The 15,691-nt window shown below is 38.0% G+C and overlaps 1 protein-coding gene across 1 annotated transcript in view; it reads left to right on the top strand.

The window, feature by feature from the left end:
• tmem117 (transmembrane protein 117) overlaps nt 1–12,096 on the top strand; it is a 97,487-nt gene extending 85,391 nt beyond the window's left edge. Inside the window, exons 7-8 of the mRNA XM_063002876.1 lie at nt 6,309–6,438; nt 11,363–12,096. Of these exons, the coding sequence (XP_062858946.1) occupies nt 6,309–6,438; nt 11,363–12,003 (771 nt within the window). The 3' untranslated portion in view covers nt 12,004–12,096. The remainder of the gene's footprint in view (nt 1–6,308; nt 6,439–11,362) is intronic.
• Nucleotides 12,097–15,691: the final 3,595 nt, after the last annotated feature.

Raw genomic sequence — 15,691 nt, 5'->3', positions numbered from 1 at the left:
TGGCTAAAGAGCCACAAATAAAAGTGGGCAGGACAACTAAAAATAACAAGTGGCCAAAATAATGAAAAATGAAACTAAGAGAAAAACCTAATTAACATTTACAACCCAAAACAGAGGCAACAGAACAAATAAGCAAGCGCTGAAAAGAAAAGGAGGATGCTCGTAGACTCTAGATATTTTATGTGATTAAGCTTTTTAAGCATGTAATGCAGTAGTTGGGGGCCTTTAGTTTCAGTCTTTATTAACCAAAATTTATGCTTAGTTTAAAACAGAGACTGATTTTCCCTTTAGTAACATTTGTCAGACTAAAAACAACTCTATTTTTTCAGATAGTACTTTTAGGTTATTGTCTTGCCGCAAGGTAAACTTTGAGTTTCCAGGACTTTGATCAAAATGGGGCAGATGTGTTTGTCTCTTCAGAATTGATCCTGCTGTTGCTGTCAGCATTCATATCTTCACTGAAGTGTGTCAACTCCACAGGCAGCCGTACATGCACATGTCACAATGTTTTATACATGAGGTGGTTTGCTTCGGATCTTCAGCAGATTCTGTTTTTACTCTTTATAGTTTTTTCTTTCCATCTGTCTGCAACAGTCGATATTCATCTCATCTCTCCACAAGACTTTGTTCCAGAACAGGCCTTTAATATAAAGTGCTGTAAAAAAAACTAAACAAAACACAATGACAGCAAGTAAACATCATAATTCTGTCTTTTAGATCACATGTTGTGTATTTCTTATCAATGCATGCTCAATGGTCTTTAAAGAGCTGCTTTAAATCACTGGAAGAAGTTTTCAGACATTAACTGCTGGTTTCAGTTCTCACCACTGCGTCTTAGCTCAGTTCATGAAAGATTACATCGTGTTTTCTAGAATTTACCATTTACTGATGATTATTACTTTTAAAGATTTGGGGATCATAGGTGTTTTTTTGCAAATGTTTGATGTACATTTACAGTTTTGGCTTTTAGCTTATTTTCCTCAAATCCTGACAAATGTGACATATTAAAAATGCCGATTGAGGCGCCCAGGCACAGCGGGATATTCCGCTAGCACACCAGTGCCGAGATTCTAAACACCACAATTTTAATCTCGGCTTTGCTATGGTCAGCTGGGCGCCATCTAGCAGGCACAATTGGCAGTGCCTGCAGCAGACGAAAAATTGGCCACCGTGTCTGCTGTGTGGGAAAATGACCGGACTAAGTGGGTGGGGTCTTCAAATGCTGTGCAAGGACCCTGGTTTGCAGACTGAGGCGCCTCTGTAGAAAGTGGATTAGCGTCACGTGCGAATCCACTGACACACGGACGTAAAAGAAGGGGTCCGCTAAGACTGCACACGAGTCGTAGGGGGCATGGAGCAGGCAAATATACCCTCCTCGAACTCAACTGGGATCATCAGCAGCAGAAGACACACTGACTTCGCTAAATTGAGAGAAAAAGGGAGAAAAAATGCAGATTGGCTGATAGTGAAAAAGTGTGTAAGAAAATACGAACTTCCTTATTATTGTTTTATGTGAGCCTCCAAAACAATTGCAGCATGCGGAAACATGTCTACATGTTAACAACACTAGATGTTACACAGTTTGGCTGTTATTACAGTACACATGACCAGTTAAAACCTTCCCCTTTGGGTGCAATCAGCTGGCCCTAGCTGTAAAAGAGTGTAAAATCCATTATGTTGTCAAAGATCATGTCCTTGTGGACAAACCTCATTTAAATAAATCCTTGTACAGAACTAGTAAGCAGAAAGGACAGAATCATATCTATGGTCTTCTCTTCAGACTAAATGAGATGCTATAGCTAATAAATACTGTTTTATTACTGTGCTTGGTGCCAACACTGTACCAGCCTATAATAGAAATGTCTGTATAGCTGCTGTGTAGAACTAAACACAGCTTCTGACACAGGTTTAGCATATTTTGATTTAAACTATTTAACACTCAGCTTATGATGCTCATTCTTCTGCATCTGTTAAAGAGATGTGTTTTTTTTTATTGATGCATTCTAGGTCTAGTTGCTACTGGCTATAGCAGTCAATTTTATTTTTAAAAAGTATCAAACATTTTCATATCAAAACAGCTTCAAACTGATTCTGCTTGGTTTGGCTGTAAACTGTAAACAGTTGTAGCCTTGCGGTTAAGGTACTGGACTAGTAATTGAAAGGTCACTGGTTCAAGCCCCATCGTTGCCAGGTTGCCACTGTTGGGCCCTTAAGCAAGGCCCTTAACCCGTAATTGCTTAGATAGTATACTGTCTCAGTACTGTAAGTTGCTTTGGATAAAAGCGTCTGCTAAATGTAATGTTCCAGGTGTAGCCCTGCACCTGCATGAACTTAAAATGAACCTACAAGGGCAGTTGTAGCCTAGTGGTTAAGCTACTGGATTAGTAATCAAAAGGTTGCTGGTTCAAGCCCCACCACTGGCCACTGTTGGGTCCTTGAGCAAGGCCCTTAACCCTCAGTTGCTTAGACAGTATACTGTCACAGTACTGTAAGTTGCTTTGCGTCTACTAAATGCTGAAAATGTAAATGTAAATGAACCTAATTTGGAGAACGCTTAACCAAGGTAGAACGATACTGTGGCTTAAAAGTCACAAACAAAACGGTACAGCATTAAAATAAAAGTGGACAGAACAACAGAAACAAAGCAACAAATGAAAGCATCTTACCTTAAAACTATAATGTTAGAGGTAATTCAGTACTGTAATAGAGATGAGGTCTTATTGTGAATTTGAATATGTACAATTACAAAAGTAGGATTTTGGAGTTAAGGAAAAAAACTAATTTTAACAATCTCAACAAAATCTATAAATAGTCCAAATAATTAGCTTTTTTTCTATTTAATTTATGCATTTTCTCCCAATTTAGCGTAGTCAATCTGTCTTCCGCTGCTGGGAGATGGTTGAGACCTGATTGCAGTCGAGATGGGTATCTTGCTGCTTATGCCTCCTCCAACCCGTGCGCAGCCTTTAGCGGAACCCTTTTTCACCTATGCACTCTGCACAGGCACCTCTCTATCTGCCAATCAGGGTCCTTACACAGCGTTTGGAGACCCCACCCACATAGTCCGTTCATCCCGCCCTAGCAGGACCATGTCTGCTGCAGGCTCTGCCAATTATGCCTGCTAGATGGTGCCCAGCCGACCGGTGGCAACGCCAAGTTTCAAACCGAGGACCGTTCAGAACCTCTGTGCTGGTGTGCTATAGGAATATCCCGCTGCACCACCTGGGCACCTAAATAATTAGCTTTTTAACGTTAAATTAAATATGATAGTGATTTTTTCTGTCCTAAATCAGGACTGTGCTTCGTTTTGATTTTCTAAGGAAAACATTTTTCGTCAGCTATTCTTCTTTATTTAATTGTGTTTTATTAAATTATTACAACATTTAATTGTAAACTTGACCTGAGTGTACCCTTAGCCTCCTCGTGGACAGATTTGGCTGTCAAAGAAATTAGGCAGATTTTACATTGCAAATAAGCAAAAATGGTTAGACCGTCCAATTAATTACGGACATCACTGCAGCTATTATGCTTAAGTTCTCTTCATTAAGTCACCATACTTTCATTTAAAGTAAAGTGCAATCCACCCCCACAGGACCTTCATTTCTGCTCACTAGGCTACTTTCTATTGGATTGATGGATCCATCTAGTATTAGAGTTTTCCATTTGCTGTCTTGAGTACTCACAGAAAACATCTTTATTAGCCTTATTTATTATTTCAATTAGTCCTTTACAACAGCAAAGTACATCTCCCTAATCCATTCTCTCTCACAAACACAGTCAATAAAGGAAGGTCTCTTAAGACAGGGATGCCTTATTTTACTTTTGTCCATGTTTGCTTTGTGCGATGGCTGATTTCCATGCCCTTTCATATAATTAATTTTATTCCTCTGTTGATCTTGGTCAAACAGACGTTCCTCATGTTCTAACATTTACTGTATAGCCAAGATCTTTCATTAAGTTTTTTTCTGGTGCTGTTATTTCGCAGAGTTAGGGCTTTGTTATAACTGTCATCATTACCTGAAATGAGCTGAGGCTGGGGTTTGAGAAAGAGAGAGCACTAACAGGGGAGAGACTGCAATTATGAACAGTATTTACTCAGAAATCTAAGTAATGCAGTTCATAAAGCTCTTTGCTTAAGTGTATGTATGGAATATGGCTTTTCAATGGAGTAAACTATTATAGGCATAATTGGAGACTGCTTTGCTTTAATTAGATGTTTATTCCAGAGGTTTTTAAGTTTTTTCTACACAAAAAAGATGAGCTGATAAATCAAAGCATACAAATGTGTAAAAGCCATGCATCATCTCCACCTGTCACCCTGTCAGAATTATTCTATGTATATATATACAGTATATATACACTAAAACTAAAAAAAAGAAATAATATACTTACATTAAATAAAAAAAATACTAAATAAACTATTTATGTAATTTAAAATACAGTGGATGTGAAAAGCGGCGACACGGTGGCTCGTTGGGTAGAACTGTCGCCTCACAGCAAGAAGGTCCTGGGTTCGGTCCCTGAGCGGGGCAGTCAGGGTCCTCTCTGTGCGAAGTTTGCATGTTCTCCTCGTGTCTGCATAGGTTTCCTTCGGGAGCTCCGGTTACCTCCCACAGTCCAAAAACATGCAGTCAGGTTAATTGGAGACACTGAATTGCCTTATAGGTGAATGTGTGTGTATGTGTGTCTGCCCTGCGATGGACTGGCACCCCATCCAGGGTGTTACTGTGTGTCTTGCACTCATTGAAAAGCTGGGATAGGCTCCAGCACCACCACCACCCCGCGACCCTAATTGGATAAGCAGTTAAGTAAGTGAGTGAGTGGATGTGAAAAGTATTAAGACCCCTTGAGTTTGTGCACTTTTTTGATTTTCAGTCGATAAAAAAATGCCATTTTACCATCAATATGCACTTCATCACCCATAATGATAAAGTAAAAACATATTTGTAGAGTTTTTTAGCAATATTAATTCAATATTAATAATTGAAATCTCTTATCTCTTATTATACTCAATATTTTTTTAGAAAACTGCCATCTTTAGTATAGTACCTTGTAACTCAACATCCCCTAAACTCAGAATTTTTGAAGCTCAACTCCCTTCGTCTGGAAATTTGTACCCTTAAACTTAACCTTTTTTCTTAAACTCAGATTAACAATGAACAGTCGCTTTGTTCAGTGCTTGGCTTGAGCGGTGCGGTAAAACATCATCAAAGTGCAAATATGAGATGAATCTGCATTTGTGTGGAATTACCATCAGATTCACTCTGAAAGCTCCACATGTATCTGTGTTTATCTGGATTGTTTCACTTTTAAACTTGTATTACAACTCTGGGTTCTGAGAAATTGTAAGAATAAGCTTTTTATTTCAGTGTTTTTATATTATATTTGTGTTATTTTTCAGTGTTAATTTGTCAAAAACAACCCCATTCTTTTACATTAGTCTAAAATATATGTGACCATGGAACGCATTAACAGGTTTCCCATATATTCTTATGGGGAAAAAATACCTTGAAACTCCATGCTTTTAAATCACTCCCAGAATTTACGTTGAGTTTCAGGGTACCACTGTACATGTTTGGCTGAACCACACAGGGACATTCAGAGACTTGTCCAGAAGTTACTCCAATTAGACTATGTATATGTATATCTATGTATTTATCTTTCTTTCTCTGTACAGTGAATTCAGAAACTGCAAGTACACAACCCTATACATAGCAGGGTTAAAAAAACAGTAATTAATCAGTAATTAAAATATATAAATATCAAAATTAATACATTTAAATAAATAAACTATAATAACACTAAATACTACATCATCTAGATGCTGTGTGATTGTTTTACTTGGGTTTATAGCCTTCAGAAAAGAAGGCACTATAGCCAGATAACTAGCAAATCTGCTCATCTATTGTTTAATGTCACAAACTCTCAGTGCACTGCGCAGATCTGCAGATTCAGCATTTTCTTTAGTTCATGCACACATTTTATTGCTGTTCTCATCTTTGACCTTCTCAATTAATTAAACAATGGACTTCAATATTGATGAGCCTAGCTAATTTGAGTTAAGTTGTTTAATGTGTGTATTTCTCTTTTTAAAAATCTTTATTTATTAAGCCCTTTTTTATTTAGATGTATACATTTCATGCAGAAATCTATCTGGAGCTGTTAGATTTATATTATATGTAAAGTGAGTCCTAAATATGTAAGCATATACAGTATAAACAATGCTTAGTCCTCATCTTTAGATTCGTAAGTCAGTGTGATAAACACAGTATTAATTATTCTTATGTTTTTATGTCTTCATTTGTTAGGACTGGGAGTTTCCCCATTTTATGGGAGATTTGGACATGAACTTACCTGGACTGCCTACAACCCAGCTAAGATTTAAACTGCCAGTCTGCACACAGATCTTCAAGGCGGAGTATCATATACACATCACAGGTACATCTATACACTTTACTACCTTACCTTATGCTTTAACACACTATTGTATGCAATTTAAATGTAATTATCAGGCTATTACATGATTATATGCTCAGAAATCATTACAACCATATAACCAATTAATATATTCTTATAGGACTGACTACATGTATTCATTCATTCATTGTCTGTTTTACCATCACTTCATCCTAGTCAGGGTCGCGGTGGGTCTGATTCATTGGGCAACAATACACACTAACTCACACTTTGGGCAATTTTTAGTAGTTTTGATTAGCCTGACTGCAAGTCTTTGGACTTTTGGAAGGAAACCAGATCATCTGGAGAAAACCCACGTGGACACAGGGAGAAACTTGCAAACTCCACACAGAAAGGACCCAGCTGCCCAGCAGGGGAATAAACCTAGTCCCTTCTTGCTGTAAGGCGACAGTGCTACCCACTGTGCCAGCATGCCGGCCTTGACTAAATGTACTTTACTTTTCAGCATATTCACATTCGATCAGTGCTACAACCTACAGGAAAAACACTTTTTACCTGTCATTGCATATTTGCACAACAGATACCATTGCAGTTTTAGCAATCAGCAACACCAGGTCACGAGCTCATTCCAAAAAGCTGACCTAGTATTAGAGTTTCAGACAAAAACTCCATGGAGTTTTACTCTTGTGGTTATCAAGGGCTAAAAGTGCCATATTATCCAGATCAACAAAGTTGATGCTTCAGTGTACTAAAGCAATTGAAATAATGGATCATTGTATTTTAAATGTTGGCACATCTTCTATTGCTTTTGTGTTTAACTGTCGACTAAACACTCTAGTGGGGCCTAAAAAATGTGTGCTATTAAATGCATCAGTGCTCATGTTAACTAGGCCTTAGAGGTAAATATCTCACAAAGCATTTTAAAATGAGCAAAAATACTTTTTTTAATGAGACTTATCCATTACCTTATACAGAAGGTAAATCTTTCATCTGTGAAACATTTTATGCATAATAAATGACCTGCTTCTTTGCAGTTGGTGTTATTGTAGAAAAAGACCATCTAATTCAGATTTCACTTGCATGTAAATATTCAAGAACTGCAGTTTTTATTTAAGCAATCATGAGCAGTCGTGCTACATTATGGGCATCACTTAAAGCACAGACATGCAGACACACACGCAGAGATGTTTCTAAGATTTATTTTAAACAATAGACAAGAAACAAAACAGGATTGATCAAGACAAGACACTAAAACATGACCTATGCTAAAGCTAACCTAAATGCTAATGCTAATCACTAAGCTAACGCTAATCTAAACACACAAGAACAAAGCTAAAGCTAAATTAAATGCTAACGCTAAACACACATGCAACCTGACTCAACTACACTAGACCCTAAACAGGAACTAGACTAAGACAAGATATGAACTAAACAAGATTTAAACAAGAAGCATGAACAAACTAACAAGGGCATGAACTAGACAAGAGAATTCCAAACCAAACATGAGCTAGGACGCAAACCGACATGACAAAGGCAAAATAGTGTCTGCCAAATGATCCACCGCATGTGCCATGAGCACATTACTGGAGATGAGGTGCAGCTGTGGATAATTAGCTGAAGACCAATCACAATGAGGGGGTATTGGTGAATCTCTCATGATTTCTCTTCACTACATAGGAGCTATACAAAGAGTACATTAGAAAGGTGTTCTTACCCTACAGTGCACTAGAGGTCAAGGGAATGCTATCATAGATTCAGGCAAAAAAACAGTCATGGATTTAAGGCAAATATACTAGCATATAGGAAGAAATGTACTCAGGTTTGTGATAAAACTACTTCCAGTATAAACTACTGTTACAAGTACAGTTTGTTTAAAAAATTGTTATTAAACGTAACTGAGTAAATTCACCTTTACTACTCACCCACTTCTCATACCACAAACAACTGTAGAGTTTCCAGAGCATGCCTATTATAAAGACTCTGAGACAGGACATTTATCCCAGAAAATGCATTTCGAGACCTACACAATCAGCAGCATATAAACAAAGAGAGGTGGTAAATTTGACGTTACTTAGATCTTATTGCACAATATTGAGCCATAATCGTTCACCAACGAGCTGTAAAATGAATTTACATTATTGGCACATGGTTCTGATCTTGTGCCTTAGTCAGGTTTTTCAGTCTACCTTTAAGACATCTCATATCAATCTCATTTACACTTCACTGTCATAATAATAATAATAATATCCACTTTGCATGACTTTTTATGATTTAAGTTCACTATTAGGTAAGTTCAAATTTGTGTATGTGCCAAGTTCACACTACACGACATTGGGAGCAGTCAGATCGCTGTAGAGTTCACACTACATGACTGGATCTCTTGAATCTGGGAGTCTTTTAAGTTGTTGTGTATTTCACACCACTTGACTGATCGGAGATAGGGGGTCACATACTACACGATCTACCTTCAGGAGGAATCGCAGACGAAAACACAAGTGAGAAGTGACGAGGGGTTTAATGATACCATGTCTAAAAATGCACGTCAACAATAAGCGAGCGATCAAAGTTGAAAAATAAATGAATTTTTTGCAGTGCAGCATTGGTATTATGGTTTGGTGTGGACAATAAGATCACAAATATTGTAAAGCTTGTGTGTGTGTCGATGTATGTATAATAGGATAGAAACTATATTACTCCCCTGTCCAACATTTTTACAACTCCTCCCCCAGGTTTCCCCTCACCCCGTATCTTGCGTTCTCATTGGCTGTACTTTGACATAGCCTCCGCTGCCACTTGCAACCTGCTTGCAACACCTTTCACACTACATGATTTTGAGTCGCTGACTGGTCCAGATATTTAACATGCTAGATATTTTTCTTCAGTCCGCTCAGATTGAGTCGTTGAACAGTTCACACATAGCTATCGAGAGCCGAGTTTCAATTCCTGAGAGAACGCATAGTTGCTACAGAGCTGGCATATCTAGCGGTGACCAGTCGGTGAGCGAAATTCAGGGCAAAAATCATGTAGTGTGAACTAGGCATTAACAGCATTAATACTGTCCATGATATTTAACCATTATACATATAGACATTTGTTAAATATGTTTATGCTTTTTTATGTTTGTTTTGCTCTTTTTACATTACTTGACATTTGTTATTGATGTGCTTTTTAATAAATTCTGACCCAAAATTTGTTAATTAAGATGTACTGTAAGCAAATAGAGTTTACATTGCTCAGATCTAGTATATCATTTTTAAACAACTTCATGCATTTACTTAAAAGCTATTGAATGAAAGACATACTCAACAGTTTGCTGTTAAGTGTAATGTGTTGCACAGCAATTTAGCATTATGAGAATAGTCTTGTATGAATAAATAAAAACGCATAAAAAAAGTGAACTCATTAAGGTCTTTTCTAGAGAAAATGATAAACTGTTTGTAATTAGTAATTTCAGGCTTTCTTTTGCTGTTTTACTGTTAGAATAGTTTACACTTGTTTGTTTCTTTAAACAGACCTGTAGACCGACTGCTGGGCTCCCACACAAATGCAATTGGCCATGTTTGAAGGGCAAAGGTTGGACAGGGGTTGTGCAAGTGGTAGCGGATTCACAATCAGGACCACATTAACAGATAAAGGGGGGAAATCCTGAAGAAAAGTATTTGGAAACCTTAATTATGAGCTTGTTAAACAACCCATTTCAAAACGATGGCCATTTATACAAATTTGCTCTTCACACCAGCTATAGCAGCATTCACTCTACTGGAAAAACATTTAATTTAACTCACATTTAATTTAAGATTTTGGATTAAACTGTGAGTTTAGTCAAAGACCATTGATGAGGTCATGTACTAATGTTTCAGTTTATCCCAAAGGGTTTAAGTGAAGTTGAGGTTAGGATGGAGTTTCTCCACATTAAAAATGTTAGCCCATTTTTTAAAGAGCTTGCCGTGCACTGGGGCAAAGTTATACTGAAATAGGAATGTGATCTCCCCAAAGTGTTTCCACAAAGTCAAGAGTCAATTTATTTTTAATTTTACACTTATGTTTTACACTTATGTTAGCAGTGGGTGTAGCTGAATCCCCTGAACTCAACAATTAGGAGGAATGACAACATACTTTTATCCATATAGTGTCTTGGGATTTCAATCTTTTAAGCTGAATAATTGAAACCTATACTTCGTTATGTAAAAAGTATTTTACATATTTTATATGGGTTTAGCAATAATATATGCGCTGGGTCAATGTGATGTCCTTCATCTCTTTTTGTCCTGATCAGACACTTTTAACAAGCTTTTGGCACAATTCTGGTTAAAGCTTTGACCACGCTACCTTGTAGAATTCTGTGGGTTTTTTGGCACATACTTTTTTTTTCCGTTAATATCAAGAAATGCCATTAAAAAAGCTTCATATATTGTAAAGTCAAGGTTAAATGTCTTTTAAAAATACTGCAATGCTTTGTTTCTTTTGCTGATTGGTTGAAATTTGCCTCCATCTCTTTTTTTTTGTTTACGTAAACATCCTGAACATACACATAATGCACAAAAGTATGTCAATAACTCTTCCCATTATTAAATTCAGGTTGATTTGCCACACCCATTGCTAGTGTTATCAGTTATTATCTATTAATAATAGTAATTTATTAAATCTATTATTAAAATTTATAGTTTGCATGTTCTCCCCGTGGGTTTCCTCCTGGAGCTCCGGTTTCCTCCCACAGTCCACAAACATGCAGTCCAGGGTGTTACTGTGGGCCTTGCGCCCATTGAAAAGCTGGGTGACAGGATACTGGAGTACCCAGTTGCATAATAATGTGTCACTTGCCTCTTTAAATGTTTATAGAACATTGTTCTGTTTAAAAAATATATGTTTGGAAATAACAAAACAGTTTAGTACTGTACATTTGCTAATGTCTTTACATTTACTACTGTATTTTGGTCTCTTAAAGGTAAATGGTTCAACTATGGCATCATCTTCTTGGTTCTCATTCTTGACTTAAACATGTGGAAGAACCAGATCTTCTATAAACCCTATGAGTATGGCCAGTATGTTGGTCCAGGAGAGAAGATCTTCACAGTAGAAGAGCCGGACACACTTAGCCACTTCAACCACAGCACTCTAACGTGGCAGTGGCGCTCAAATAACATAGACCCTCTCACCAACAGGACCTACATCCAAGAAGACATGTTTCTCCACAGCCAATACGTTGGTGCCAGCCTAGATGTGAAGTGCTTGGCGTTTATTCCAAGTCTGGCTGCCTTTGTTCTTTTTGGCTTCTTTATTTGGCTTTTTGGACGTTTCCAGGATAATGAGACCTTTCCAGAGAGCAAGGACAAGACGTATGAGCGCATCAAACGCAAGTCACCGTCAGATTTGGGTGTCACACCAGACGAGATGCACATCTCTATGAGTGAGACTTTAAAAAGTAGTGGTATTCCTATGCTGCTGCTAGTGGACACACACCATTTCAGGTCCTCTGCCAACTCCATATCACCTTGCTCTAATGAGACCCAGGAGACACAGTCTGGCATGTCTTTGGATAAAGCATCTTGTCCTGGAGCTGCAGATGTTAAAAGATTGACATCATGAACTTACGAAGCTTATATAATCTCTAGAAAGCTGAAATTTGTTTCTGCTGAGTTCCTTCAGGTGCATATTTGCCTTGATGGGATTGAATGGATTGATGGGATTGAATGGATTAAATAGGTATGAATAGAAATGTAACCTTGTATCATGTAGGATTATGAGATCATGATCATGTAAAGACCTGCACAACGTGAGACATCTTTCTTTATTTACAGTCAATCAGGAAAGTCTGCACATCCCTTTCTCCTTCTCCCTATTTTAATTACATTACAGACTCATTCTATAATAGATTGAGTTCAGTTTTGTCACCAAATTTTACACAAAAAATAGCCCACAATAACAAAGTGAAAGCAGATTTTTAGACATTTGTGCTAATTTATTAAAAATCAAAATGTAAAATATCATATGTACACAAGTGTGCACACCCTTTGATATGACACCCAAAAGTGATGAAGTGCATTTTGTTTTCACTGATACTGCTTGAGATGTTTCTACAATTTAACTGGAGTCCACCTGTAGCCAATTCAATTGATTGGACATGATTGGGGATTGCCAACACCTGCTTATATAAAGTCCCACAGTTGACAGTGCATATCAGAGCAAACTCCAAGCCATGGGGTCAAAGGAATTATCTGCAGACCTCAGAAACCGGATAATGTCAAGGCATAGATCTGGAGAAGGGTACAGAAGAATTTCTGCAGCTTTACAGGTCCCAAAGAGCACAGTGGCCACCATCATTCGTAAATGGAAGAAGTTTGGTACCACCAAAAATCTTCCTAGACCTGTTGCGATCTGGGAAGAGCAATCGGGGAAGATGGGTCTTGGCCAGGGAGGTGAGCAGGAACCCGAGGGTCACTCTGACAGAGCTCCAGCGTATCCTTGTGGAGATGGGAGAACCTATCAGAAGATCAACCATCCAGGCAGCACTCCACAAATCACGCCTTTATGGTAGAGTGGCCAGACGGAAGCCATTCCTTAGTAAAAGGCACATGACAGCCCGCTTGGAGTTTGTCAAAACGCACCTAGAGGATTCTCAAACCATGAGAAACAAGATTCTCTGGTCTGATGAAACCAAAAGTGAACTTTTTGGTCACGTCTGGAGGAAACCAGGCACTGCTCATCACCTGGCTAATGCCATCCCTACAGTGAAGCATGGCGGTGGCAGCATCATGATGTGAGGATGTTTTTCAGCAGCGGGACCGGGGCGACTAGTCCTAATAGAGGGAAAGATGAATGCAGCTAAGTACACAGAAAACCTGCTTCAGAGTGCTCTGGACCTCAGACTGGGGCGAAGGTTTACCTTCCAACATGACAATGACCCGAAGCACACAGCCAACAGAACAAAGAAGTTGCTTTGGGACAACTCTGTGAATGTCCTTGAGTGGCCCAGCCAGGGTCCAGACCTGAATCCAATCAAACATCTGTGGAAGCTGAAAATGGCTGTGTACCGACGCTTCCCATCCAACCTGACAGAGCTTGCAAGCATATGCCAAGAGGAATGGGCAAAAATGTCCAGAAGCAAGTGTGCCAAGCTCGTAGCTTCTTTCCCAAGACGCCTTGAAGCTGTAATTTCTGCCAAAGGTGCATCAACCAAGTATCAGGCTAAGGGTGTGTACAGATATGTAACCCCTAAATAAACCAGTTTTGTCAGTAAAATTAAATTGCATCTTTTCTAAACCCTGTTTTCACTTCGTAATTATTGGTGATTGTGTGTAGATGTTTGAGGCAAAAATAAAGTCAATCTATTATAGAATGAGTCAAGGTGAAAGGGGTGTGCAGACTTTCTGGCTTGACTGTATATCTTGGCAATTTTCTTTTAAAATGAGTAATTTTATACATATTTGTATCAAGCTATTTTGGTGCCTACAGGGGAAACCTGTTTAAATACAAACTGCATGGCATAATGGTCATGATGAATATTCTTTTAAAGAGCTGTGCCTTTAATCTTGTGTGTGTCCATTGACGGACATTGGAATTAAAACAATTTTTAAGATGTCATGTTTTACCCTACGCATTGTGCTAAACTAAGTTTTGTATTTGTGGTTTATTGTTTTATTTAATTATGCCTAACTTCAAAGTCAGGCAATAGGCAATAATAGACAGTGCCAAAAAACATACAATAATCAGTGCAACTAAAAGTGCAATAAAGGGTAATTACACAGTATGTCATAAGTTACCTGGTCAAATGTTGGAGTTTTTTAATGATCTGCTTTAATCATAGTTATTTATCATTTAGTTGTTGATAGTTTATCTATCAAGATACAATATAGCATATTTTTACAATACATCAATCCTTGAAATGTACCTACATTTTTATTTAACTGCACTCAATGTATTTAATATTTTTGTATAACTGCTTGAGCCTCTTTTAGCAGCAAGTGCTTCCTATAACTGATAATCAGACTGTAGATCAGCTCTAAATTCCTTTATCTTTATCAGGTCATGCTACAGCATCTCAAATAATGTAAGCTTGTTCCTATTCCATAGCACATATTCCTCCTTTAAACACTTGTCCTGTGTGTTTTGTCTTTTTGGAGCTACTTTGATATACACTGATCAGCCATAACATTAAAACCACCTCCTTGTTTCTACACTGTCCATTTTATCAACTCCACTTACCATACAGGAGCATTTTGAAGTTCTACAATTACTGACTGTAGTCCATCTGTTTCTCTGCATGCTTTGTTAGCCATGGTGGTGGTGTGTTAGTGTGTGTTGTGCTGGTATGAATGGATTAGACACAGCAGTGCTGCTGGAGTTTTTAAATACCGTGTCCACTCACTGTCCACTCTATTAGACCCTCCTACCTAGTTGGTCCACATTTTAGATGTAAAGTCAGAGACGATCGCTCATCTATTGCTGCTGTTTGAGTTGGTCATCTTCTAGACCTTCATCAGTGGTCACAGGACACTGCCTACACGGCGCTATTGGCTGGATATTTTTGGTTGGTGGACTATTCTCAGTCCAGCAGTGACAGTGAGGTGTTTAAAAACTCCAGCAGCAGTGCTGTGTCTGATCCACTCATACCAGCACAACACACACTAACACACCACCACCATGTCAGTGTCACTGCAGTGCTGAGAATCATTCACCACCTAAATAATACCTGCTCTGTGGTGGTCCTGGGAGAGTCCTGACCATTAAAGAACAGCATGAAAGGGGGCTAACAAAGCATGCAGAGAAACAGATGGACTACAGTCAGTAATTGTAGAACAACAAAGTGCTTATATATGGTAAGTGGAGCTGATAAAATAGACAGTGAGTGTAGAAACAAGGAGGTGGTTTTAATGTTATGGCTGATCAGTGTATATTTGGTGTGTTAGTATTTATGTAATTGATTTAACTTTTTTATGTAGCTTCAAAATGACTGCCAATTAGATTATTTATTGGCACATTAAATCCAAATATTGCTGCTATGTTATTACTTCCTTGGAAATTCCAAACCTGTTAGACATTTGAATGAAGATGTTCAATATGGCGTAAGTTGTTTTTGTTGTTTTGTTGTTGTTGCTGTTGTTGCCATTGTAATACATATTTTTGCTTTGTTTTTATATTGACAATGTGCGTTCACCAATAATATGCATTCTATAAATCACTGTTTTGTTTTTACAAAGAGCTAGTGACTTTTTTTCAATATATGTACCAAGTAACAGTTTTAATAAATGGCATTTTGAAACATGTAGCTCAGTGA

Source organism: Trichomycterus rosablanca, chromosome 1, assembly GCF_030014385.1.
Source record: "Trichomycterus rosablanca isolate fTriRos1 chromosome 1, fTriRos1.hap1, whole genome shotgun sequence".
In the NCBI taxonomy this organism is placed as follows: domain Eukaryota; kingdom Metazoa; phylum Chordata; class Actinopteri; order Siluriformes; family Trichomycteridae; genus Trichomycterus; species Trichomycterus rosablanca.
This window is presented reverse-complemented; position numbering and strand designations above follow the sequence as displayed.